This window comes from Cyanistes caeruleus, chromosome 20 (genome assembly GCF_971803275.1).
Source record: "Cyanistes caeruleus chromosome 20, bCyaCae1.hap1.1, whole genome shotgun sequence".
Lineage (NCBI taxonomy): Eukaryota > Metazoa > Chordata > Aves > Passeriformes > Paridae > Cyanistes > Cyanistes caeruleus.
Window position 1 is genome coordinate 7,241,653 of NC_141720.1, and position 26,468 is coordinate 7,268,120.

Genomic DNA, 26,468 nt, shown 5'->3' on the forward strand with positions numbered 1-26,468 from the left:
CCCTCTGCAGCCTAGGCAGTATTTAGGGTTCAGTCCCCACTCCTCCATAGCCCCTTTCCCTGTGAAAGCAGTGGGAATAGAGGAATTCCTCTGAAAAACAGCTGAGGCTGGAGTGGGGAACATCTCCTGGTTGCCACAAAGTCCTTTGAGGAACTCAGAGGCTGAACTCTGCCAACATTTGGGCTGGCTGAGCCAAGAGAGCAGGCTCATGCACTGAAGTGTCCCTGTGCAGTTCCTGTTGGGTGGCTGTGAGGCTGAGCAGATGAAATGCAGCTATTCTGAGAAGTGCAAAGACTCTGCAGTGTTTATTTTCTGTTATAGCAAAACTTCCATCTCTGTCTTCAGATGAGGCTCGGAGGGTTTGAGCCAGAAATCCCTTCCCATACAGGGGGCTGTAAACAGGGCATCTTTAGGGTCACTGTGAGTCTGTGAGGGATCTGGGAGTCAGGAGAAGTCTAACTGGCTTTTTGGGATGCTCTTTTTGCAAAGACAGCTTTTCCTAGGATTCCTTAGGTGGCTCTTAGGCTTCATGGTATGGCCAGAGCCAATCCCTCGGTGAAACTCTCCAGAATCAGGTACAGAATCAGGTACAAATCCTCACCTGCATTTAAGAGAAGGATCCCACCACCACGAGGGTGTGAAGGACTTTTTTTTTGAGGAGTTAGTGAGGGGCTCAGAGAGGCTCTGACTGCTCTCAGGATTAAAAATCCTTCAGGGGAGCTGGAGCCAGCCTTGTGCTGACTTGAAAACAAACCCCAGAGAGCGAGCTGAAATAAATGGCTTCGTCTGGCACCTCGTCTCCTCAGCCTCTTGTAGCAAATTGAAAGCCGGTTCCTGCATAATTCAACAGGCATTACTGTGAACAAGGATGTGTGTTGCATCTAAATAGAAGCAGGAGGCTTGTTGAAATGCCCTATTATTGTCAAACCGAGGTGACATTTGTAGCAGGTTTAGCAGATGGATGAGATCAGCAGCTCCCGGTGACGGTGACGAGGCCACCACCACCGGATGAGGAGAGGGAAGACAGAGGAGCTGCCACCCTCCCAGCCCTCCCCCAGAGCCCAGGTGATGGAAAGGCAGACAAATCGAGGCCCTGGTAAACACGGGGGAAACACAAGCTGTCTGCTGTTGGCCTCGTGTGTTGGGTGCTTTGATTTGTGCCTCTGCACCTCAGGCCAGCTGCTGGGACATTTCCAGCTGGCCGTGCCAGGCCGAGGTGGGGGTGGCAGGGTGATTTAGGGATTAGCACCCTTGTCTCCCACACAGAATGGGTTAGAAGGGACCTTAAAATCATCTTCCATGGGCAGGGGCACCTCCCCCTATCCCAGGTTGCTCCAAGCCCCATCCAGCTCGGCTTTGGACACTTCTAGGCATCCAGGGGCAGCCACAGCTTCTCTGTGCCAGGGCTTGCCCACCCTCACAGGGAGGAATTTCCCCCAAATACCTGCTCTAAACCCACTCTCCTTTAGTTGGAATCCATTCCCCCTTGTCCTGTCTCTGTCCCAGGGGGTGGCTTTGCCTCTGCCCCATGCCTTGTGAATTTGGGCTCCTGCCCTGGAAGCACAGCCTGGGATGGGCTCCTGGCCACGGAAAGGCAAAGCCTGTAACTGAGAGCTGTCCTCCCCAGTAGCTCTTAACTGGCCTGTGAATGTCTGGTTTCAAGTCACCATTTTCTGGAAGATGCCTCCAAGCTCCAGTTCTGCAGGAGGATCAGGTGCCCTTTGGCTCTGTCACACCCCGGCACTGTGCCCTTGCTATTTACTGCAGAACAGGATTTGCTTTCCATGCACGGTGCTGCCATTCCCCTCCTGGAGCCAGGCAGGGCCCTCTGGACACTTTTAGCTGCTTCTCACACTCCAGTGATCAGGTTCTGCCAGGAAGAGCTGTGGTGGTTCCAGGAATTGCCATCTGAGGTGTAAAATGAGGCTGAGAATGAAGTTCTGGAGCAGCAGAGGTTGGGGACAGCTTGTGCTGCCCATGGAGGGACAGCCAGGGCTGGGGCACCTGGAGCCTCTGCACATGGGGACAGCCCCAGGAGCCAGCCCTGATGAAAGCTTTGGCAAAAAACATCTAATTTACCTAAACTGTCCGTTTTCTGGGGCCTTGCAGGCACTTGTTGCTGCAGGGCTTGGGTTCTGCTGGAGCTGGGGGTCTCCCATAAGTTGTGGTCCCTGTCCCACCTCGCCAGGATGCCAGGATCCTCCACCTGGCTGAGCAAACTGGGATAACGTGAGGCTGGGGATGTTCAGGGCCTCTGGTGACCCTTCTCCCCCTTCCTTCATCTGAATATCAATGTTCACTCCTCCTCACATGCACTTCTGGGTTTTCCCGTTGTCCAGAGCAAATCCCATCTGATCTTCTTCTCCCAGGAAAAGCCCAGCTCCTGCTCACATCTCCTTCCTGAGGGAAGAGCCCCAACTCCCTGGGAGTGAGACTGCCCTGTCCTTGCACCCCTGGGGGAGCTGCTGGAGGGGGCAGGACACAGGGGACACATCCCTGTGGTGGTGCCAGCCTGTGCCCATCCATCTCTGCACGCGACAGGTGGAAATACTTCCAAGGCAGGTGCCCTGAGCTTGCCAAATCCTGGCTATTTTAAGCCTGGAGAATGAGAAACGTTGGCCACTGAGGCACAGAGCTCTGGGTTAGCTGCCAGGGGACTGGGCAGGGGTGTGGATCACAGCCCTGAGGGGCACGAGGGTGACTTGGCAGCGTGGTCCTGGTCTGCCCAGCCTGGCTTTGCCACGGGTTACGCTGACATTCGTGTCTGCTCCTCCTCTGACTTCACACCCCTTACCCCTGCAAGCCAGGGGTGAAGTAAACACTTCTCCTCCAGTTTGGAAACTGCTCTTTTAAGGACATGGAAAGAAGCTAATTGTACAACCCAAGCTGCTGGATATCAGCAGGGATTACAGAGGGAGATGGGATGGGATCATACATCCCTGTCCAGACAGGTAAACCCTGCAGACACACTTGGACCAGCGAGCTCAGCCTTCCCCAGGGTTAAACAGGCTCTTCCAGTTCCTAATCACAAATCCACTTGAGCTGTGAGCAGTTCCTTTAAACAGGGATTTGGTGTGTTTAGGCTGACTGTCCTCCTTGAGAGCAGATGGTTTCTGTTAGTGGATAATATTTCAAAGGAAAGGGGTTTTCTCCTTTTTTTCTGTAATGCCCTCTCTGGTGCTGGTTTCTCGAGCTGGGAGATGCTGGAGTCTGCCCTTCCCCAGGCTGGAGCTGCTTGGATGCATCAGTCAGGGTGATGGATATGGAGTCTGAGCACTCCCAGTTCCCATTCTGGGGCTTGCTAAAAACTATTACAACCCTTGTGGTGGAGCAGCCAAATCACTTCCTTTGCCTGTGAGTGATAACATCCACCTCAGGGATGGCAGGCAGGCTGCTCCTCCAGCCTCTCTGGTCCTTTCCAAGCTTTTCCATCCCTTTTTTTTTCCCTTTTTTTGGCAGCCCAATGACCCGGTGACGAACATCTGCCAGGCAGCAGACAAACAGCTCTTCACCCTGGTGGAGTGGGCCAAGAGGATCCCCCACTTCTCCGAGCTGCCCCTGGATGACCAGGTCATCTTGCTCAGAGCAGGTGAGTGACATCTGTCCCCATGTGGGGAGAGCTGGGTGTCCCCTGGGACAGGTTGTACCCTCAGATGTAGGTCCTGGCAGCTTGAAAATCTTTAATTGATTCTTGATAGATTCTGATCGTTTGGTTTTTAAATAGGATTTTAAAAGCCTTCCATGGGATGTGCTGCTGAATTGGATCCAAAATGTGGCCAATCAGCTGAAAAATGGCCCAGCTTCCTCCCTGATCCATGAGGAATTCGGAGATGGGTGCTGGGTGACTTAAACCAAAGGAGTTAAACTCTGCCTTCCTCCCAAACTGAGGCTTGAAAGACCAAGCGGGCTCAAGCACCCATGAAATTTCATCCAACTGAAATGTTTGATCATAATTAAAACCAGAAAGGAGAGAAAAGTACATCTCACTTCTTCTCCCACCCACCAAGATGAAAATAGAACTCTGAGGGCTTATTTTATATTTCCTTGTGCAGCAGGGGGGCTGCAGGAGCAGGATTTGGGAGGTGGAAAGCAGTTGGCTGTGGGAAGGGTCTTTCCCTGTTGAGTGAATTCGAGCTCCTGCTGCTGTACAAAGCTCGTGGAGGGCAAGAAATCAGGAGCAGAGCTTGGGGAGGAGGTGTTTGAGGCATGAAGCTCTTTGGAAGCCAGGGACTTTGAAGTCTTTGGTACTTTTAAATTCCTTTTATTTCCCCCAAATTCACTTTTGCCCAGGTCCTGCACCCTTCCAGGATGGCTCCTGCAGCCCTTAGGTGAAGGTGCTCTGTGGATTTTTCCAGAGCTGGCTCTGGGCCCTTTGGAACATCCAAAGTGTGGATTTGAAGAGGATTTCTAGAGCCTCTTGTGGGAGTGGATGAGCAGGGAAGCCTCTCTGTAGAGATCTTTGAGGGCTTTCTGCAAAGAGCTGGATTCAGACAAAGCTCTGCTTTTTCCTTTTGGGAAGTGGAACCCAAGCCCACCATGGCAGTTCCAGGTTTTCCTCTCTCTTTATCAGGCAGCTGGTTAAAACTGGAACTGGAGAATTCAGAACTGTGCTCTCTGTTTGTGACTCACTCCACACTCATGGGCAGCAGGAGAGGGTCTGCAAACCCCATCACATCCCAGATTTCATGGTGGCTCCAGCCCTGAGACTGCTGAACACCTGGAGCAGCTCCCTGGAGCTCCCTGCTCCAAGGATCTCTGCCAGGGCCTCAGATAACCTTCCCCAGCTTCTAACCAGAGGCTCGATGTATTATTGAGTGGCCTGCTGAGAACAGCTGCCCATGAAATATTGAAGCATTAAAATCCAGCTAAGAGCCTCAGTCAGGCATCCTGGGAGGCAAAACAAGTGGAGCACACAGCTCTGGAGGAGCAGTGCTGGATGGGCTGGCAGCAGCTTTCCTCACATCCTGAATCATTTAAAAATACTCCCTCTCTGAGCTGTTTGGGAGGGAAGGAATCCTGACTTTTTAAGCGTATTTTCCACCAGTTTTCTTGTTTCCAAGCTGAGACAGGAATAACCTGATGTTTTCTCGGCCTGGCAGAGGTTGCTGATCCCTGCAGCTGGTTTTGTAGGGCTGGTGGGGAAATGTGGCAGGGAGTTGGATTGACATGATGGTCACTGCTCTGCCAAAGTGCCTTGCCTACCCCAGAGGAGCCAGAGCATCCCTGGGGGCTGCAGCCACCCTGCTTGGTGGAAAAGGAGTCCCAGGAATCGCAGGATTCTGCTCTGCCACTCCAGAACTTGGGCTGAAATGCAGAACTCTCAGGGTAGACTTGGTTGGTCTCTAATTCCAGTCTGCTGCCTCTGGTTATAGTGAATTTTCCCTGCTTGCCTCTGTCTTGGCAGCTCTTCAGGGATGTTCTGGTGAAAGCCAAGGTAGGAAAATCTTCACCCATTTCAGCTGAAACATCCCAACTCTACATGGGAATAATCCAGATGGAGGATGCTGATGAATCCAGCACTCCTTCACAGGAATAAGCCCAGCTTGGAGTGGGTGTGGAGAGCCAGCTGTGGTTTCTGTTGGTTGGAGCTACGTGTGGAGCTGCTGTGGGGCTGTGTGGGACAGCTTCCCGTGGATCTGGCTCTGGGAGTTCCTCTTCCTCACGGGAACAGGGTTTCTGCAGGCTCCTTCTCCTCCTTGGGTTTCACAGTGTTGCAATCCCTGTGAAAGTGCCAGGCCTCACCCAGTAAATAGCCAAAGAAATGTTCCCGTGGCTGGGGTGGAAACATCCTGTGGCCACTTAGGAAAGAGTGAACTTTATTCCTTGTCAACATTTCTGATGGCACAACCCATGGCTGCAGCAGAAGGTAAACACAGCACACATGGGCCTTGTGTTTGTTCCAGGCAGTGAGATGTGTTCTTGTGGCAGGAGAGGTGAAGGATATTGTTGTGTTGCTTTTCCAGCCTGGGAAAAAAATCCCTAAATCCAAATATCCTGAAGTTTTTGGGCCAGAACTCCAGAACATGTACAGGCCAGGGGTGTTGCAGAAAGACCCCATCTTGTCTTTCTGAAGATGCTGCTCCTGGCTGAAGGTCACCCAAATCTCCACCCTTTGAGCTTGGCAGCATTTCCTCTCGTTGGGGCTTTGTTTCAGGAATCCTTGAGCTCAGCCTGTGATGGTTTTAGGAACTGAAGAGGTGTTGGATTGGGAGGGGGAGCTGGAAGACGTGGAGGTCACATCTCCCTTCCCCTTCCCTGTAGGTCTGGGCTCAGAGGATGCCCTTCCCATATCCCAGAGCAGCCTGTCCAGCTAGTAAGACTCAAATCTATTTTCCAAGCAGCTGTGGAAGCAGTCACAGACATGGGGCTGAGAACAGACCCAATCCCTGCCAGTACTCTCATGGCAGAAGCAACAAACTCACAAATAAAGGCAGAGATTCCATGGTCCCTTTGGCAGGGCTCAGGGCTGGCAAATGAACTTTTGTGGCGTGAGGAGGAGCCTGCAGAGCCGGCAGCAAGAGCTGCCAGGGCTGGAGCTGCTGGGAGGCAGCGGCTGAGAGCAGAGGGGAGCTCCACAGCCACGGGGAGCTCCAGCCAGAGATGTTTGCTCAGTGTCTGCACGGTTTATAGAGGAAACTGCTCCCCTTATTAGCTTTATTTTTAGTGCCTTGGGTTCTTGATGGTTTTTTCCTTCCATGACATCCAAGGAAAAGCTGGCTCCCCTTTCCTTCCCATATCCAACCACAGGGAGAGTGTCCTTCTCCTTTTAGAGAGGTGACATCACCCATTCCCGATCTTCCTGAGGATGCCATGGCTCTAACCTGCAGCCTCGGTGGTTTTCTCCTCCTCAGGGTGGAACGAGCTCCTCATTGCCTCCTTCTCTCACCGCTCCATAGCCGTGAAGGACGGGATCCTGCTGGCCACGGGGCTGCACGTGCACCGCAACAGCGCCCACAGCGCCGGCGTCGGGGCCATCTTCGACAGGTGGGCAGGGCTGGAGGGATGGGATTGCATCTCAAACCACCTTGCCTGGACATCCCCAACCCTGTCTCCACCCCAAACCGCCTCCATTCCTGCGTGAGGGGCCGGAGGAGCCCGGGATGAGGGAGTCCATCCCGTGGTGTCCGTGAAAGAAAACCCCTCCTCTGAAAGCTGCAGAAACCCAACGGCCCCAGCCAGGGAGGAGCCTGCCCCTGCAAATCAAAGCCCCTTTCATGGGGTCCAGATGCCTTCAATGTTACGAGGAGGCCACTCCTTCGTTCCTTTTCATCTTTAATTGGACCAAGACGCGATTTTATTTGCACAATGAAAAGGCCCCAGCAATACTCAGCAGGTTCCACAGGCGTGTCCCGAGGGCTCTTTAATCTCAGGCTTTGGGAAAGTGTTTTAAAGGCAGGCTTGCAGGGTTTTTGACCCACAGTGTGACTCCAGACGCTGCTGAAATGCTGATTTCTCTCCCTGAGATTCATCTTGAGTTGAAACCAAATCACCTTTGCTGCTCTGCTCTGTGAGGAAATTGTTCTTCGGACCTGGGTGACATCATTTGTTCCTGTGAGGTCATAAGTGCAAGATCATGACTTTGCTGCAGGATCTAACATGAAAAACTGGGCAATCAGTGGAAAATATTTCAAGACCGACACCTGCAGTAAGAGCAAAGGGAGCAATAAAAATTACCGGCAGAGGAAATTACTTTTAGATACCTGTTGGGGTGGGTTTTTATTGTTATTTTTTATTTTTAGGCAGCTTTCTCAGGTGCCAGAGCCTCTTGGTGAATGTATGAAGGCGGTTTTTATGGTCCCTGTTGTGTCTCACAGGAACTATTGATGTTCCTAATGAGCTATTTTTGATGGAGGAGGAAAATGAGGCCACATCCTCAGCTGGTACAGGCCAGCACCATCCCCACCTTCGTTAAACGTGACCGGAGCTTCTCACTCTGGCTCTGACACCTGGGGCTCTTCATTCCCTTTGTTTTTCATGCTGACTCTGTGCTTTCTCTGTCCTTTTGCAGAGTACTGACAGAGCTGGTGTCCAAAATGCGGGACATGCTGATGGACAAGACAGAGCTGGGCTGCCTGCGAGCCATTGTCCTCTTCAACCCCGGTACGGGCCCGGCTCTGCTCTCCTGGCCCCCCTTGGCTGCTTTTCTGTCCTTTTGGCTCCTTTTCTTCCCCAAAAAAGCCCTGTTGGAAATAGCAGAGGGCACCCAGATGCCGAGGATAGGGCAGGAAGGGAGGCAGGGGTGAAAGTTGGTTTGGTTTGAAAGGAACTTAAAGCTCATCTTGTTCCAAACCCCCTGCCATGGCAGGGACACCTTCCACCACCCCTGGCTGCTCCAAGCCCCATCCAGCCTGGCCTTGGACACTTCCAGGGATGCAGGGGCAGCCACAGCTGCTCTGGGCACCCTGTGCAGGGCCTTCCCCCCTCAAAGGGAAGAGTTTCTTCCCAAAATCCAACCTAAGCCTTACTCCTTTTCAGTTTACAGACACTCCCCCTGGTCCTATCAGCTCTCCCCCTTTTAGAGTGACTGTAAAAAGAAAGTTCAGGTGCTTGAGGGAGTTGTCCCTGAACTGGAACAGTGTGGAATCTAAATGTTGTTGATGAGAAAAATATGGATTAGGGCAACATCTGAGTATAGAGATTATTGTCTCTGCTTCCCAACCTCATCATCCAAGGGCTTTTATTAACTGCATTTGTGGAAAAGCCCTTTGCAGACCTGGAGAGGCAGAAAAACATGAAATGTGCTCATAAAATACACAAAACCTTCAATTTTTTGACCATAGTTTCACATGCTCCAGGAGGGTCACACTGCTCCCTTTTCCCTCTCAGCCCCAGCTGCCCAAGGGAAGAAGAAGGTTCAGTGCCAGGGTTTTCCTCCAGCATTCCAGGGAGCAAATCCCTGTGCAGCAGGAGCCAGGCTGCACATACCTGCAGAGCTCTCTGGGAGGGGTCTCTGGATTTCAGAGTGGATCAGCCCAGAGCAGAAGCAGATGGCAGCCAAGGACAAACCTCCCCATCCAGCACCACTCCCTCCCTGCCCTCACCAAGCACACTCTGTGCCCAAGCACAGCTCCTTGCCTGCATTTTCCCACCACAGGCAGGCCAGGCTGTTCCAACAGGGTTTATTACAGCTTCTTGGGTTTGTTTTTCTTCTTGACCAGTTTTTTGGGTTTTTTTTAGTCCCCCTCTCCTTGCAATCAGCAGTAATTTATTGTCTGTAATTTGGGATTAGCCGTATATGGTCAAAGAAGGGGAATCTGGAGAGGTTCCCGTGGTACATGTGCTTGGGGATATCGATTTCTGCACTGTCCCTTTCACCCTGCTAAAAACAGATCCTCGCTGTGTCCTGTCCTGGTGGCTGTGCCAGAGCAGGGGCTTCTGCTTCAGCCCCACCACAGTGCTGGGGGGAGAAATCCCACAAGCCCAGGGCTGGAGGGGGAATGAAACCCCTTTAAATGAGGCTGTGGGACCATTGGAATGAGCCAGAACATTTAGGGTTAGGGTATGAGGTGAGGAAAAATCTGTAGTTGCAGGGTAGACCCCTTTGAGTGCTCCCCAGATCCCTGGAGCTCAGAGCCCGCATCCACACTTTGGTGGGGCTGGCAGATCCAGAGTGCACAGAGGGGTTCCTGCCTGCCTGGAAAGCCTGGAGGTGTTTGCCTGATGGTTTTTGTGTTGCCTTTTAGACTCCAAGGGCCTCTCGAACCCGGCAGAGGTGGAGGCGCTGAGGGAGAAGGTGTACGCGTCGCTAGAGGCTTACTGCAAACACAAATACCCCGACCAGCCCGGCAGGTGAGCTCCCTGTGCCCCTCCTCCTGCAGCCTCCCCCCCTGCAAACCCCCTGCAATGGGTGCTGCAGCTCCCAGGCTCTCCTTGGGTCCCTTCTGCTCTGGGCTCTCCATTTCCAGTGGTTCCCTGCAGAAAAACTTCTCGTTTCTACCCGTTCCAGCTGTGAGCATCCCTAAAAAACCTCCCCTGTGCAGTGCACAGAGCTCCTTGTTCCCCTGCCAGGAAATCCAGCAAGGTGGGCAGACCTGAGGAGCCCCAGCTCCCACAGCCCCAGCAGTGGGATGAGCACATGTGGGAAGGGGGTATCATTTCCCTTTTGGAAACCGCGGCGAGCGAAACCGCAGCAAAAATAGGACTCACATGGAGTTAATTTTCGGTGGCAGATGAGCATCATTGCTGGGAAGTGAAAGCCTCAATTGATGCTCTTTTTCTCCCCTCCCTGCCTCCCCCAATCCAGCTGGGAATGGGAGGGGGAATTAGGAATGCGTTCCTGGACCGCTCTGGAGCTGAGTGGGCGCATTTTCCCAGTTACAGCCTGGAGCTGGCAACTGCCAGTTAAGTTACTGACAGCTTCTTGAGAAACCAAGCAAAGCACTGGAAGCTGCTACTGCTGCATGAATGTTGGGGAAAAACAGCCCAGGCAACTGGGATTTGCATCTCACCTGCATTCCTGGCCTTGTGTGGATGGTGAAATAAAAAGGATGCTTTCACAGCACTGAGTGCAGCGGGCAGAGCGTGCCCTCAGAAGTGATGCTGGATTTGGTTTTTCCCCCACTTTGGGTCCCAGAGCGCTGGCAGATGAAGAAAGGTGTGTTGTTAAGGGATTTCTGGGATGCTTCTGGTTGGCTTGAGGCAGGCAGAGTGAGGATGAGGGTGCCATGGGGTGTGTTTGGTTTGCAGTGAGCAGGGGAATTGAGGGATGAGCGCAGGGCACGGAGCAGGGCTCTCACCTCTCCTCTCCCAGGGGGTTTGTGTGCACCCCAGGCCGACTCTCAAGCTGCCTCCTCTTCCAGAATGCTTTATTAAATTGCATTTCTGGAGCAAATCCAGAGCAGACCCTGGACTTTGGCTGTTATGGTGTTGCAGAAGAGCTGTTCCTGGCACCAGGAGAGCTGCCTTAGCAATCCTGGCCAGCAGCTCTCCTGCACTGTTCCCTTGCTGGGCTGAGCTGTGCACATTCGCAGGATCTGCAGGCCTGGTACACACAGGGGTGGGTAGGGGGTGGCACAGGGACAGCCCCACTCCCCAAACCCCACCAAGCCACCGTGCCTGACAGCACAGACACTGAGCCACCAGTCCACACCAGTTCCCCAGGGCTCTGCCTGGGTGTTTGAGGGACTGCTGGACATCCAGAAGCTGCACCAGGGGCTCTGGAATTTAATCTCTCACTGGTTTTGAATGATCTCAGGCTGGGAACCTTCTTGTGTGATGCTCTCACCCATCCTTACTGACCTGAGGGGTTCTGCACGCTCAGGGATGTCCTGAGAGCTGTGCCCTGCTGCCCTCCCTGCCTCCCTCAGTGGTGCAGGGCAGTGGTGCCACCACCCCAGGTGCCTCAGGAGGGTGAGCCCGTGGGCAGGGAGGGTTGCACAAGAGCTCCCCAAAGTTCTCCCAAATTCTGGGCATCCTCCTGTCCTCGTGGCACAACGTGATCCCCAGCTGGGGCTGCAAACAAGTTCTTCCTGTGGCTGAGCAAAGCCCTGCTGGAGCCACGGCTGGGGCCTTCCCCTGCTCCACGCTGTGGGATTTCTGGAATTCCCACCTTCTCAGGTGCCCTTCAGCATGGGGCTTTCTCCAAATCCCCTTCCAGCAGCGGCTTGGGAGCACCCTGGAAACACCAGAAGGGAATTTTTCTGCAGAGAGAGGCATTCCCAGGAAAAAGCCAGCCCTGCTCCCTCCCCTGCAGCCCCTGCTGCTCCCCAGGGAGGGCTGGGTGCCTACGTGACACCCAGCAGCCGCAGGGAATCAGGAATCAGGGCTCTTTTCTCCCCTCCCAGCCCTGGCACGTTGTGCTCTGGGCTGGTTATCTCACAGTTAAACATATCCCAGGGCTGGAGCCATCATCTGGTTTGGTTTAAAGTGAAACTTCCTGAATGGGATGGTAGGACTGATTTGTTTTTCCTGGCTCTGCTCCCATCATTCTCGCCAGCTCAGCAGAAAAAAAAATTAAAAAACAAAACAAAACAAAAAAAAAAAACCAACAAAAAAAAAACCCCAACAAAAACCCAGGGAGAGGGAAATGTGCATGCATGTAGAATATCTGTGTGCTTGTGCATGCCTCTGTGTTTTCTGCAAGGTCCCGTTCTCCACGGCCCTTTGCTGCTGTTCAAGCCCTGATTTTTGGCAGCAGGAAGAGCAGATAACCCTGCTGTGCCCATTAAAGGGCTTTTTCCCTGGGTAGGGAGCACTCACACAAGGAGGTGGCAGCCAGTGGCACCTGGGGTGTCCCAGAGCACCCTTGCAGGAGCTGGTGGCTTTCTCCTGGCTCTTGTCACCCCCTGAGCCCAACAGCCAGCAGCTTTTCCCTGGCCTGGGTGGCTCATTTCCATCCTGGCTGGGCCCTGCAGAGCTGCCAGCTCTCCCCAGCCCTCCTGCCTTGTGTGACCTGGAGCCATCTGCTGCAGGCAGGGCAGGCTGTGGAGAAAGGGATTTCTGGTTTGTCCTCCCCAGAGCTCTGTGCCTGGGGAAGGGGAGCAGCCCTTTCCCAGCTGTTTGCAGCTTCTGTGTCACAGGCCTGGGCTTCACCCCTGGCTGCCAGCCGGGTTCCTGCCTCGCCAGCAGCCCCAGGGCTCAGCTGGGGATGCTCAGAACCCAAGAGAGGGCTGGAGCTGCTCAGGAGGTGCCCAGAGCTGCAGGAAAAGCAGCATCACCCAGCTCACCCCACTGGCCATCTCCTCCAGCCCTTTTCCCTGACCAACACGGAGCTGCTGGGGCTGCCTGCAGCACTGCCAGTGCCAGGGCTGATCCCATGGTGCCTCCTCTGCACGGCTGCAGTGCCACCAACATCTCGGGGTGTCCCCCAGTCCAGGGCTGACCCTGCATTTGGATTTTCACTCTTCCAGCTCAGTTCCCAGCACGGGTTTGTTGTCAATCTCCCCCCTGGCTGCCTGATCTCCCAGGCTGGGCTGTAATTCCGGATTTCCCTGCCCAGCTCCGGGTGTAGCCCCACGGTTTGATAGCGAGAGGCCGTGTCTGTCCAGACCGGGGGGCCGGGGCCGAAGCAGGGCTGCACCCGGGGCTGTCTGACCGTGCCGTGTCTCCCTTTGCCCAGGTTTGCCAAGCTCCTGCTCCGCCTCCCAGCCCTGCGGTCCATCGGCCTGAAATGCCTGGAGCACCTGTTCTTCTTCAAGCTAATAGGCGACACACCCATCGACACCTTCTTGATGGAAATGCTGGAAGCGCCGCACCAAATGACTTAGAGAACTCTGCTGGGTCAGTCCCTCGCCCGGCCGGGCTCCCTCGGGGCCCTTCCTCTGCTTTCCTCCACCCCAGCCCGTCCCTCCCTGCTGCCCCCAGCCCTGGAGGCACCGTCTGATCCGGGGGACCCCCGGCCGTCCCGGCCTCCTGCCCCCCTGTCCGTTCGCTGTCACTGCTGCGTCTCCAGGCCTGCCCGCTGCTTCCCTGTGCTACTTGTAGAGAAGTGGGAGCGGAGAGAGCTTTGCCAACCCCTGCCCCCGCCGTGCCATGAGGTTTGGGATGAGCCACCGCAGCTGGCGTCACCCCCAGCCCTCCCCTGGGGACAAGGACGGTGCCAGCCCTCGGGCCAGTGGGGTTTGGACCAGCCGAGGGGAGTGGTTGGACTCTGCCGGATTGCAGCTGGGCTATTTTCAGAGGATGGAGTTTTTGAAAAAGAGAAGAAGAAGACAAAAAAAAAAAAAAGAAAAAAAGGAAAAAAAAAAAAAGAAAAAAAAAAAAAGGAAAAAAATTCTATTTTTGGTTTCTAACTATTCTTAGTAGTCTTGGTAGTTACTTTGCGGAGGGAGAGGCCGTGCCCCGTGAATGAGTCACCCGTGGCTGCACAGAGCCTTCTCCTTCCACTTGAAAGCAGAGGGTTTGGGATGGAGCTGAATCCCCCCGAGAACACTTGGCATGGCTGGAAATGCCCTTCAGCCACCCCAGAGCGCGGCCGGGCATCGCTGCCCACCCCAGAGGTGTGGACATGAGCCAGCTGCAGCACTTGCTTTAAGGCTGCCAGGGACTCCCCATCGCCCTTCCCCAGCTCCTGGGGGCTTGCTGGGACCCCTGCCCTCAGCACAGCATCCCAGTATATCCCAGTGCTGTCCCAGTATATCCCAGTGCTGCCCCAGCATCCCGCCGTGACCCCACGCCAGGGTTTCGGCTCACCCAGGAGGCTGCTCCGGTTGTTTCAGCCCTGCAGAACACTGCAAGGCAACAATTAGTGGGAGTGCTCGGCCTGGCTGGTTAATTGCAGCTGTTAATTAGTGGTGAAGCAAGAACTGGGCTCCCCCTCCCCTGGATCTCCCCCGTGGGGCAGGGCTGTGGGGGCTGGGAGGGCACGGCTGGCTGGGTGGGGGATGTGGATCCCTGTCCTCTCCAGGATTCTGAGAGCACCAAAAGCACCTTGGCTTTTGCACAACCCTTTCCTTGAGTCTCGGTGTGGCAGTGCAGAGCTGGACAGGATTTTGGGGATTAGGGACACAGTCCCAGGAATGTGCCCACGGGATGGGATTCTCCTGGAGTGTGTGGCCAGAGGGAGTGATCCCCCTTCACCTCCCCGTTTCACCCCATGAGGTGTCTCCAGTGCCCCACCAAAAACACAGGTTGGAGAAGAAACAAAGCAGAGGGAACGATGAGGGATGCTGGGAAGGGTTCTCCCCCCTTGGCAGGATGGATGATCCCAAGCAAGCTGTGCTGAGGCACCCAAGGGCTTCCCCTCCACTTCCATGTGCTCTGTGCTTTAAAAAGCAAAGGATGAGGTCCCAAAGATCCTCTTCTTGCTCCCCATGGTTTGCAGCTGGCTGAAAACTCCTCCTTTGTTCCTGGAGGGGGATGGAGCAGCACCCACCACCTCACTCCCACCTCTGCTTTGGAGGGGACACCGTTGTCACCCTGCTGCTGTCATCCCAGCTGGAGTGCCCAGCTCCATCCCCTGCAGCTCCAAAACACAAAAGCACCGGGGATTTCAGGTGATGGCTCCCCCTCGGGCTGGCCCAAAGTGGCGAATCGGCAGAGGCAGGCAGAGTGCCTTGGCTCTGTTTCCCCAGCAGCCTGCAAGCCGCTGAAAATATTATTAAACAGCTTCACCCTGCAAGAATTTGCCAAGAAAACGAGGCAGGAGAAATGAAATCTGGCAAGGGTGCCAGGAAACACGAGCAGGCTGTTCCCTGCCAGAGGGAGGCTGGCACAGCCCCAGGGGGTGCAGGGAGGTGGCAGAAGCCAGAGCCCCGAGCCCACCCAGCCCCTGGGCAGCCCCCAGGCCCCAGCCCGGCTCTCCCAGCAGCCAGGAGCCTGGGACTTGCTTGCCACAGAGGAAAAGCTTTGGAGAAGTTGGTGGATGTTGCACTAGGATAAACCCGCTGCTCTGTGGTGGATGGAGCTGCTTTTTTCCTGGTGAATGGCTGGGAAGGGGCTCTTGGGTGCTGTGGTGGCTGCAGGGTGGCACAGGGGGAGCTCCCATCCCATCCCATCCCATCCCATCCCATCCCATCCCATCCCATCCCATCCCATCCCATCCCTGTTAGCATCTCACCTTACAAGGCCAAGGTTCTGCAGGCTCCAAACTCCCTGTCAGGATCATCCCTGTGCCTCAGTTTCCCTGCTGGAGCAGCACAGCCTCAATCCATGCCTGTGGTGGAGGGGATTTTGGGAAAAGCTGAGCCTTGTCCTGTGATTTCACTTCTCAGCTGGTGGAAGTGAGTTGGGATTCCCTGAGCCCCCAAAGCCCAGCCCAGCCCCTCCATGCTCATCCCAGCCTTCCTGTGGGAAGGAGAAGCTTTTGTGTGTTGGGAACAGCCAGAGCAGCCTTAAAGCAACGAGCTTTGCATGAGTTTGAGTCTTTGTGTTCTTTCCACTTTGGGCTTTTTGTTGTTGTTGTTGTTGTCCCCATCATGATGAGGCTGAGTGTGGAGAGGTGAGCCGTGGCTGAAGGAAAACAAAAGGCACATTATTCCCTAGAGAGGTAGGATGTGGATTTAACCAGCTCTCAGTACTCCTGCAAAAATCTGCTTTGATTCAGGTGATCTGTTTGTAATGGTTATTTTAATTCCTTTTTGTTGGTGGGACAATCTTTAATTTTCTAAAGATAGCACAAGCATCAGCCTTTCAGCCACCCCGCTGCCCCTCGCTGCGTGTTCCAGCCACCCCGAACCCAGTCCAGCACATCCCAAACCCCTCCGTGGGAATGCCGAGCTCCCCTTGCTGCTGGAATTGTCCAGGAGTGGCACTGGGGGCTTTAGGGGCTGGTGGGTGTGGGAAGAGCTGACCCCTGGCCTTGCTGACCCCTCCCCTGCAGCGGGGACAGCCCTGGGCTGGGGGCTGATCCCAAAGCCTGGCTTGGGCTGCTGATCCCAAAGCCTGGCTGGGGGCTGATCCCAAAGCCTGGCTGGGGGCTGATCCCAAAGCCTGGCTGGGGGCTGATCCCAAACCCTGGCTTGGGCTGCTGATCCCAAAGCCTGGCTTGGGCTGCTGATCCCAAAGCCTGGCTTGGGCTGCTGATCCCAAAGCCTGGCTGGGGGCTGATCCCAAATCTAGACTTGGGCTGCTGATCCCAAAGCCTGGCTGGGGGCTGATCCCAAAGCCTGGCTTGGGCTGCTGATCCCAAAGCCTGGCTGGGGGCTGATCCCAAAGCCTGGCTTGGGCTGCTGATCCCAAATCTAGACTTGGGCTGCTGATCCCAAACCCTGGCTTGGGCTGCTGATCCCAAATCTAGAATTGGGCTGCTGATCCCAAAGCTGGCTGGGAGCTGATCCCAAACCCTGGCTTGGGCTGCTGATCCCAAAGCTGGCTGGGTGCTGATCCCAAAGCTGGCTGGGAGCTGATCCCAAAGCTGGCTGGGAGCTGATCCCACAGAAAGGCTGGAGAGCTGTGCTGTCCCCAGCCGTGCAGGGACAGCCCATCATCACTCGGGGTGTCCGTGTGTCCGTGTATGTACTGTAGATATCGACACTGTATAATACCCACTCACATATACGCATAGAGAACTGTAGCAATTACAGGCTTTTCCTGGCTTTTTGTGGTTTAAGTCGATTCTTTTTCCTGGTTTGGTTTTTTGTTTTTTGTTTTTCCTCCTTGCTTTCTGTTTCATTTTTTTTTCCCTTGTTTTGCTTCCATTGTATCTGAATCCCTTTCCAAATTGGCAGATGCCAAATCTGGATTTTTATTCCTCGAGACAAAGGAACTGCATCTATTTTAAGATGCCTTTTTGTTTTGTTTTTTTTGTTTTGTTTTGTTTTTCTTCTTTTATTTTGGGGTTTTTTTCATTCTTTTAAGCAGGTGGTTTGGAGTAAAAGAATAGCTTTAGCAATTCCCAATACTTAGTGATGGATGCCTTGGCTATGGGATACATAGATTAAAAAAAAAAAAAAAGACATTAAAATTTAGAATGACAAAAAAAAAAAAAAAAAAAAAAGAGAAAAGATAAGGAAAAAAATATCTAAAGCATCAATAAAGTTAAAATCTATTTTTGTACAAATGTAATTTTATCCCTTACCGTATCCTTGGATATTTTCTTTCCTGGATTGTTTTGTTTCTTCTACAGAGATTGTTATGAACTCTCTCTATTTTTTCTCTCTTTCTCTCTGTAAATGTTCAGCCACAGGGATCTGGAGAAGAGGGAGAAACTTCTGACCGTGTTTTAAAGGCTTTATATGAAATCTCTTTTGAAATAATTTTTTTGAATGAACTTTTTATTTTTTTTTTTTTTTTCCCCACTTCCAAAATCTTTTTGGGGATGGGAGAGGGGTGGGAGGGAGGGGGAGGGTTGGTCTGGGGGTGTCTTTTGTCACGTATCTCTGGCGTTCCCGCAGGTCTGTTTTACTGTGAAATCACTACCGTATATTATTATTATTCACTTCAAAAACAACAGAAAAGGTTAAAAAAAAAGAAAAGAAAAAAAAAGAAAAAAGAAAAAAAGAAAGAACTGCTGCTGGAAACGCCAGTATTTTGAGAACAATTGTATTAGAATTGTGGGGAAAAAAAAAAACGAGAAGAAAAAAAAAAAAGAGAAAAAGAAAAAAGGAGAAAAAAAAAAAAAAAAAAGAAAATATATGAGCATTTTAAAATATAACCCAGTCCAAGTCCTCGTTTGTTCTTTTTGGTGTGTCTTGAGTCACTCATTGGTGGGGGGCTGTCCCCAGGTGCACCCAAGGAAATCCCGGCTGGATGTGAGGGAGGAGAAACCGAACCCCAACTCTCCCCAGGACTTTTCCATGGGACATTTCCCAGTCCCTGTGCAGCCGCAGGGGTGACAGAGCCGTGCCATCCTGTCCTGCCCGGGTGGTGACACAGCCGTGCCAGCCTGTCCTGCCCGGGTGGTGACAGAGCCGTGCCAGCCTGTCCTGCCCGGGTGGTGACAGAGCCGTGCCAGCCTGTCCTGCCCGGGTGGTGACAGAGCCGTGCCAGCCTGTCCTGCCCGGGTGGTGACAGAGCCGTGCCAGCCTGTCCTGCCCGGGTGGTGACACAGCCGTGCCGGCCTGTCCTGCCCGGGTGGCACCGCGGTGACAGAGCCGTGTCCTGCCCCGGTGGCACCGCGGTGACAGAGCCGTGTCCTGCCCGGGTGGCACCGCGGTGAGCTGCGCTCATCCCTGGGTGCGCTGCGGGCACAGCGGGGTTTGGGGTTTGGGGGCTGGGGTTTGGGGGTCTGGGGTTTGGGATTTGGGGTCTGGGGTTTGGGGTCTGGGGGCTGGGGTTTGGGGTTTGGGGTCTGGGGGCTGGGGTTTGGGGTCTGGGGGCTGGGGTTTGGGGTCTGGGGTTTGGGGGCTGGGGGCTGGGGTTTGGGGTTTGGGGGCTGCGGGCACAGCGGGGTTTGGGGTCTGGGGTCTGGGGTTTGGGGGCTGGGGTTTGGGGGCTGGGGTTTGGGGTTTGGGGGCTGGGCTTTGGGGTCTGGGGGCTGGGGTTTGGGGTTTGGGGGCTGGGGTTTGGGGTCTGGGGTCTGGGGTTTGGGGTTTGGGGGCTGGGGGCTGGGGTTTGGGGTCTGGGGTTTGGGGTTTGGGGTCTGGGGTTTGGGATTTGGGGTTTGGGGTTTGGTGTTTGGGGTTTGGGGTCTGGGGTTTGGGGTCTGGGGGCTGGGGTTTGGGGTCTGGGGTTTGGGGTTTGGGGTCTGGGGTTTGGGATTTGGGGTTTGGGGTTTGGTGTTTGGGGTTTGGGTCTGGGGTTTGGGGTTTGGGGCTGGGGGCTGGGGTTTGGGGGCTGGGGGCTGGGGTTTGGGCTTTGGGCTTTGGGCTTTGGGCTTTGGGGTCTGGGGGCTGCCAGCCCCTCCAGCCGGGGATGAGGGCGATGTTGGGCAGCCCCGATCCCTCCTGAGTGGCCCCGGAGCAGAGGGTGGGGGAACGGGAGCCTCCAGCCTGCGCTTAACCTGGATTTGTTGCCAGGTACAAACGAGACTGATCTCGGCTCTACAGGAGGGATAAATCCTCCCCCGGCGGGCGGAGGGAGATGGAAAATCAGAGGCTGAATTCGGTTAGCGCCCATCCGTGTTTTCTCCTTGGGGGAAAAACGAGTTTTTTTCCATTGGGGAAGCGCCGGCAGGAGGTTTGTGGAGGACACAGGGGGTCATTTACCTGCTGCTCCCCCAGGCTGCCCATTCCCACTCCCTGCCCCTCTTCGGGAGCCGGGGCCACGCTGGCATCTCCGGCTGAGCAGGGCGCTTGTGTGCCCCGTTAACCTCCGGGCAGCCCCTGCTGTTTGGAGAGGAAATATTCACCTCCCTCCCGAGGGTTCCTGTGCCCCTTCTCGCTGGATGGGATGCTCCGTGGGCTGCCAGCTGGCTGCGAAACCGCATTTCGCTTTGAAAATCGGGTTTGCCTCTATTTTTAACCATGCTAATAACAGAAAGCAAAGCCGAGCTGAGCTGGCCACTGATTTTTGGTGTTTTTTTGGTTTTTTTTTTTAATCTTGTGTTTGGTTCCTGCTGTGTTTTCTGCTTGGGGGGCACTCCCAGACCCCCAAACCCGGGGGAGGGCTCTGCTCTCCCTCCTCTGCGAGGGAGGAGGAGGAGGAGGAAGAGGAGGAGGAGGAGGAAGAGGAGGAGGTTTGCACCTTGGCCAAGTCCTTGCTGTTTTTCCAGCTTCTGCAGGGATCAAAGAGCCTGTTTTGACTCTCCTCCCGATTCCTTGATACCAGCAGATGATTATAATGCAATTAAACCTCTCAGCCATGCCGTGGCTTTTGTTGTGTCTCCGGGCTGGGGATTCACCCTCGCCCCGGGAGCGGCGGCACACACAGAGCTCCGGGTTGGCTTCTCTATCAGGAACAAATCCCTCAAATCCCGAGCCCTTGGAGAGCTGGGATCGGCAGGGGGACCCCAGCTCCCCCTCCAAACGCCTTTGCTGTGCTCCGGAGGGGAATGGGGAGGGGGAGATGCTGAGCTGGGGATGCGGGGCTGGCTCTCGGAAAGGCACGGCTTGAATTTCTGAGCGTTCCCATGCTGACAGAGATGGAGTGGGGTGTCAGCAGAGCCTTTGGAAATCCTTAGGAGAAAGGTTGTGATCCCGGCCCTGTCCATGCCTCGGGTTTGCGGCGAGGAGGGGACTCTCCAAACAAATCCAGACAGATGAGCTCTTTCACTGGTAATTTGTCACTTCATAATTGCCGAAGAAAAGCAGGTTGGTTTTCTCCTCCTGACCTCTCCCAAGCAGCCTTTTCACCCCAGCTGGCCCCGGGGCCACCGAGGGCACCTTGGCCTTGCGCAGGGCATTGTCCGAGTGACATTTCCATGGGTGTCCCCTGGCTCCAGGCAGCCACAGACACCCAGCCCGGGCCCGTCCCGAGTGCCGGCAGCCGGGAGCAGATGGGAGAGCTCCGCGGACCCGGATTTCAGGTTCACACAGTCTCAGATAAAACTCGGGAGTTCAGCCGATGCTGTCCCGTCCCCAGCTCCCCGGGCCGGGGTGGGAACAGCGCTCCAGGCGTTTCCAGGCGGGACTCTGGGCGGATTTTCCCTGGGAGCGAGCGTGGGTGAGCGCTCCTGAGCAGGGCCGAGAGGCTCCGGGAGCGGGGCTGATCCCACCGGGATCGGGAACAGCGGCCCGGGAGCCCCCGGGGCCGGCCCGGCCCGGCCGAGCAAAGAGCAAAGTGCTGCTGCCATCTCCCGACCACAGCGAGCCCTGCCCGGATCCGTTCTGTTCCCGGGATCCCATTCCCTGCCCGGGATCCCATTCCCTTCCCGGGATCCCATTCCCTGCCCGGATCCCGTTCTGTTCCCGGGATCCCATTCCCTTCCTGGGATCCCATTCCCTGCCCGGGATCCCGTTCTGTTCCCGGGATCCCATTCTGTTCCTGGGATCCCGTTCTGTTCCTGGGATCCCGTTCTGTTCCTGGGATCCCATTCCCTTCCCGGGATCCCGTTCCTTTCCCGGGATCCCATTCCCTTCCCGGGATCCCGTTCTGTTCCCAGGATCCCATTCCCTGCCCGGGATCCCATTCCCTTCCTGGGATCCCATTCCCTGCCCGGATCCCGTTCTGTTCCTGGGATCCCATTCCCTGCCCGGATCCCGTTCTGTTCCTGGGATCCCATTCCCTGCCCGGATCCCGTTCTGTTCCCGGGATCCCATTCCCTTCCCGGGATCCCGTTCTGTTCCCGGGATCCCATTCCCTTCCCGGGATCCCGTTCTGTTCCTGGGATCCCATTCTCTTCCTGGGATCCCGTTCTGTTCCTGGGACCCCATTCTGTTCCTGGGATCCCATTCCCTTCCTGGGATCCCATTCCCTTCCCGGGATCCCATTCTGTTCCTGGGATCCCATTCCCTTCCCGGGATCCCGTTCTGTTCCTGGGATCCCATTCCCTTCCCAGGATCCCGTTCTGTTCCCGGGATCCCATTCTGTTCCTGGGATCCCGTTCCCTTTCCCGGGATCCCATTCCCTTCCTGGGATCCCGTTCTGTTCCTGGGATCCCGTTCTGTTCCCGGGATCCCATTCCCTTCCCGGGATCCCATTCCCTGCCCGGGATCCCATTCCCTTCCTGGGATCCCATTCCCTTCCCGGGATCCCATTTCTTTCCCGGGATCCCATTCCCTTCCTGGGATGCTCACTCCCTTTCCCGGCTCCCTCCTCCCCTACCCAGCTCCCAGAGCAGCCCTGGGGCTGGAATAAAACAATCTGTAGGAAAAAAAAAAAAAAAGCAAAAAAAAAAAAAAAAAGCGGGGTTTGTTTGGGGGGTTTTTAGTTTAGTTTTGTTTTGTTTTGTTTTTGTTTATTCTCTTTTGCCCTCACCCTGCAAGGCTGCAGAGAGGAGGAAGCAAAGCTCTGCCTCTCTCACTCCACAGTGCCCCAAATCAGCTCCTGAGCAGTTTTCTGTCCCCTAAAGATGCCTGGCTCTCAATCAATTCTCTCTCCTTCCCTCCTCCTTGCCCCAGCTCAGGAATTCCTGTCCTGACCCTAAAATTCCTGTCCTGACTCTGAAATTTCCTGCTGAGGTGAGTTGCACAGAGCAGCAGCCCAAGCACTGAATCTTGACACATTTTAACTCATTTTCCCTTCAGGGGCTGCCCGTGCCTGCTCTTCCTCGCAGCCTGAACAAGGGTTAACAAATTCTCATTTAAAGCATCGCCTAAACCTTTCATTTCCAAAAGAGCCCCAGATCCCAAGGCACGGGCGAGAAATATCAGCCACAAAAATTTTGCATCTCTCTGCCTTACAACACTGGCAGTGAAACCTTGTTTGGCTTTGGAGGCAAGATTTTCCATCCCGGGCTCCAGCGCTGCTCGCTTGCTCTAAGCCCACATCTTGTTTTTCTTCTGTCAGGGTGAGGTATGATTCTTGGCTCGGTGAGCCTCTGCTAAATGAAAAGATGCTTTTAAAGCTCATTCACTCAACACTCACCCCAAAACCCAAGGGGAGGGTCTAATGGAAATTTGCTGGAATTATCAGCCAGGCTTTCTGCTGGATTTCTTTTGTGGTGGGTATTAGGCTGAAGAGCATTAAATGAAGGCACAAGTGTTTGCTGGGGTGCTGGTAAAGGTAGAAAAAGCCTGATGATTAAAGCAGCCAGGACATTGAATTTATTTTCTTGTGAAAAGCTGGTGTTTGAGTCATTGTGACTCCTGAGGACTCAGCTCTCGGGGTTCCTTTTGTCAGGGTCTTTTAATTTATAACATAAAAGCAGCCTGCTTGTAAGAAGAGCAGCCCCATCCTTGTGTAAGTTCACTGGAGAGAGATGAGGGATGGAGGGGGAATTTCCTGGCTCAAGGCTGGCCATGGAGTCAGGAACAGGCTGGGAAGGGTTGGACTCCATGATCCCAAAGTTCTTTTCCAGCCTGGCTGATTCTGTGACTCTGAGTGTGCTCCTGCTTTGCTGCTGGTGAGCTTTGCAGGCTGGAGCCTCTTCTTGGGGCTCCCAGCTCCCTCCTGCCCACTCAGGGGCTGCTGTCCACTCGTCCTGGTTGTGCTGGGAGGAGAATTGCCATTCCTGCCCCATTCCAACCCACTTTTCCCATCCTTATTCCTCTCTCAGGGCATGCTCTGACAGTCAGAGGTTTCCAGAGGTGGAAGAGGATGAGGGGAGACAGCACTGGGCAGGCACAAGGCTCTCCTTCCTAGCAAGAGTGTGGGCTGGATTTTCTTTATTGAAAATGGGAATTTCACCTCTGTGAAATGCTCTTCTTGACTATGCTAAATATTTTCCTGCTTTCCAGGGAGCAGGGAAGGGATACAGCACATCACTGGAGAGTGGGTGACCCTCAGGGCTCTGTGTCACCAGGAGGGGCTGGAGGAGCTGCAGCTTCATCTCCATGGCAGGGAAGTGGTTCCAGTGCCCTGGAAGAGCCTGGGAAGGGGTTAAACCACACTGCAGACAGAGGAAACCTTTGTCCCTGCAATGTCCCACCAGCCCAGAGCAAGGGAAAAGCCTTTCCTCAGCCCTGGGCTGAGATGAATTCTGATCCCAAATGCCACAGGATGAGCAGAGAGGAACGGCCCTGTCCTGTTGCCCCAGGGGTCCTGGCCCCCATCAGCCACCAGACAGAGTGCACCACCCCTGTTCCAGCCCTGGCCCATCCTCATTCCATCCCTGCTCCAAGCCTGAGTCGTCCCTAGTTCTGCTCCGGCACTGCCTGACTCCTGTCCCATCTTTGTGCCATCCCTGTCCTGTCCCTGTCCCATCCCTGTCCTGTCCCTGTCCCATCCTTGTGCCATCCCTGTCCCTGTCCCATCCCTGTCCCATCCCATCCCTGTCCTGTCCCTGTCCCATCCCTGCCCCATCCCTGTCCTGTCCCTGCCCCATCCCTGCCCCATCCTTGTCCTGTACCTGCCCCATCCCCATCCCCATCCCTGTCCCATCCCATCCCTGTCCTGTCCCTGTCCTGTCCCTGTCCTGTCCCTGTCCCATCCCTGTCCCATCCCCTGCAGGCCATGGGGCAGTGGCCGGGCAGGCTGTTCCCGCTGTTCCCGCTGTTCCCGCTGTTCCCAGTCTCCATCACCCTCGGGCCCCCTCCCGAGCAGACCCCTCGGGCCGAGGGTTCCTGGCCGCTCCCGGGGCGTTGCCTGATCCCCAAACTGGATCCTCCTGTCAGCCTCCGGTGTGCTGGGAAAAGCTTGCTCTGGCCTGTCTGTTCCTGCTCCGGGATTGTTCCCCTCCTTATGGCAAAGAACAGAATTTCCTGCTGTCTGCAGGGTGGGGGTGGCTTCCCAAGGCCCCCCTGGATTAACCCCTGCCTGGAAGGCTCTGGTCTTTATGTGCTGATAGATTTCTTTCTTTCTTTTTAGGGGAGCACCTGCCTGAGCCGCCTTCCTCTGCTGGCAATTCCCACCCCTTCTCTCCTTCCCAACTCTCTGCTTGGCCCTGTGGAAGAGGAGCATTGACAGGAGAGTCCTGCCAGGCCATGGAAGTGCTCCCCACGAGTTTCAAAGCCACAACAGCTCAGTTCAGCCGGTTTTAACTCTGGCCTGACACAGCCCCACGTCTCCAGGCACAAATCAGACTGTTCTGGTGACAGCAGAGACACTTGGGGGCCAATTTGTGGCAGAGAAAGGATCAGCCCCAGGAAATATTCTCCAATTCCAGAGCCATTGGTTCATCCAGCCAGCTGTGGATTCACTGGGGTCTGATATGGGATGTTCCCAGAGAAGAAAAATTTGTAGTGGGGTAAATGAGAGGGTGAATTAGGGCCAGCTGCCCAGGGCATCCTCATGCTGGGATTTGGGAATTCCACCTGGACTGCTCGGTATTGTGTGGCCAGCCCATCCCAGCAGGATTCTGGAGGCTCCCAGCCTGCAGACAAGCAGCAGCAAGGCTGGCAGCAGACACAATTTGTGGCTGGCTATTTGCTGTTGTCACTCCAACCATTCCACCTGACGAGGCAATAAAGATGAAAGCCAATAATAAGCAGCCAGCCATCATTTGAGGGGGGGGGAAAGGCTGTAATTTACTGTGCCAGGGCTGCAGGGAGTCCATCTGAGGCCGGGTTATTGACAGCAAGTCTATATGGGTTTGTTTCTTACGGTAGTTACGTGCGCTCGGAGCACTTGAGGGTGACATTTTTAAAATCTAAAAATATATAGCTGGTAGCAAACTTCCAGCAGCATGGAAGGGAGGGGAAGGATTTATGCCCAGAACATTGTGAACTTTAAGGGAAGCATGTTTGTGGAAAAGGGGTTGAATGAGAAGGACAAGCTCCAGACTCTGGTGCTGGCTGGGGGTGTGGGGTTTTGCTGGGGGTCTTTATCCAGGGAAAACTCTGGTATCTTCCCAGGGGTGTAAATCAGGAATTCTGCTGGAGCCAGGGAAGTTACAGGCAGATCAGACAAAGGAAGCAGGTGGTTTTGTGCTGCCCTAAACCATTTCTAGGGAGAGCCCTGGGTGTGCTCTGTGCTCCCAGAGGATCATTCCCATGCAAGAATGTGTGAGCTGATCCTGGGCTGGTCCTGCTCCTTGGCTTTCATTCTGGAGCATTTCTGGAGCAGGCCAGGCTGAGGCTGAGGGCAAACCTGGCTGTGGTGAGAGCTGATCTGCTCCAGAGCTCAGGGCTCCCGCACAGCTCCGTGTAAATCAGGGGTTTAACTTCAAAGGAAAAGGATTTGGATTCTTATTTTTTTTCTGCCCCAAACAAGCTGTGACTGTGCTGAAAGCATCACTGTCCCTGGGACTACAAGGACTTGATCCTGCAAATCTGGGGACCCCCATGATGAAGAGATGTCACCAACTCCTTCCCAAGGAAATTCAATCCATCCTTCTGTTCCAGCCCTCGTCCAGTGGGGGAGGGAGGAGGTGGATTCAGGAAACACAGGAATGAGTAATCTCTCTCCTGCCTCTGCCAAGGGACCAGAACCAGCCCCACGAGCATCCCTGCTGCCTGCCAGAGCTCCGGGGTGTCAGCAGGGTTATGATTTATGGCAATCAATCCGTCAGCCTTATTTATAGCAGCAGCTCCATGTGGGATTTCACACATGAAGATTGGCTTGTTCTGTGGCCTCCCTCCTGCCAAAATCATCCCTGGGCCTCCCAACCTTCCTGGAGCCTTTTGTCTTGTCTCTGCCCTGCCCATGTGGGGAGCTGGCATTCCTGCCTCATC

At 54.7% G+C, this 26,468-nt stretch overlaps 1 protein-coding gene and 1 long non-coding RNA gene across 3 annotated transcripts in view; both read left to right on the forward strand.

Annotated features, from left to right (window-relative positions):
- RXRA (retinoid X receptor alpha) overlaps nucleotides 1–18,031 on the forward strand; it is a 103,553-nt gene extending 85,522 nt beyond the window's left edge. Inside the window, exons 6-10 of one of the 2 annotated variants that reach the window (XR_015278122.1) lie at nucleotides 3,460–3,589; nucleotides 6,852–7,645; nucleotides 8,009–8,100; nucleotides 9,684–9,789; nucleotides 13,058–18,031. Coding sequence is in view for 1 of the 2 variants with exons in the window: in XM_086857890.1 (XP_086714016.1) it covers nucleotides 3,460–3,589; nucleotides 6,852–6,984; nucleotides 8,009–8,100; nucleotides 9,684–9,789; nucleotides 13,058–13,205 (609 nt within the window). In the remaining variant the exon portion in view is untranslated. The remainder of the gene's footprint in view (nucleotides 1–3,459; nucleotides 3,590–6,851; nucleotides 7,646–8,008; nucleotides 8,101–9,683; nucleotides 9,790–13,057) is intronic. The other variant, XM_086857890.1, reaches the window with a different exon arrangement.
- A 358-nt stretch (nucleotides 18,032–18,389) lies between these two features.
- LOC147649719 (uncharacterized) lies at nucleotides 18,390–25,276 on the forward strand. The gene is made up of 4 exons (XR_015278226.1): nucleotides 18,390–18,531; nucleotides 19,335–19,494; nucleotides 20,030–20,531; nucleotides 23,595–25,276. It is a non-coding gene; the product is annotated as an uncharacterized LOC147649719 (long non-coding RNA).
- Nucleotides 25,277–26,468: the final 1,192 nt, after the last annotated feature.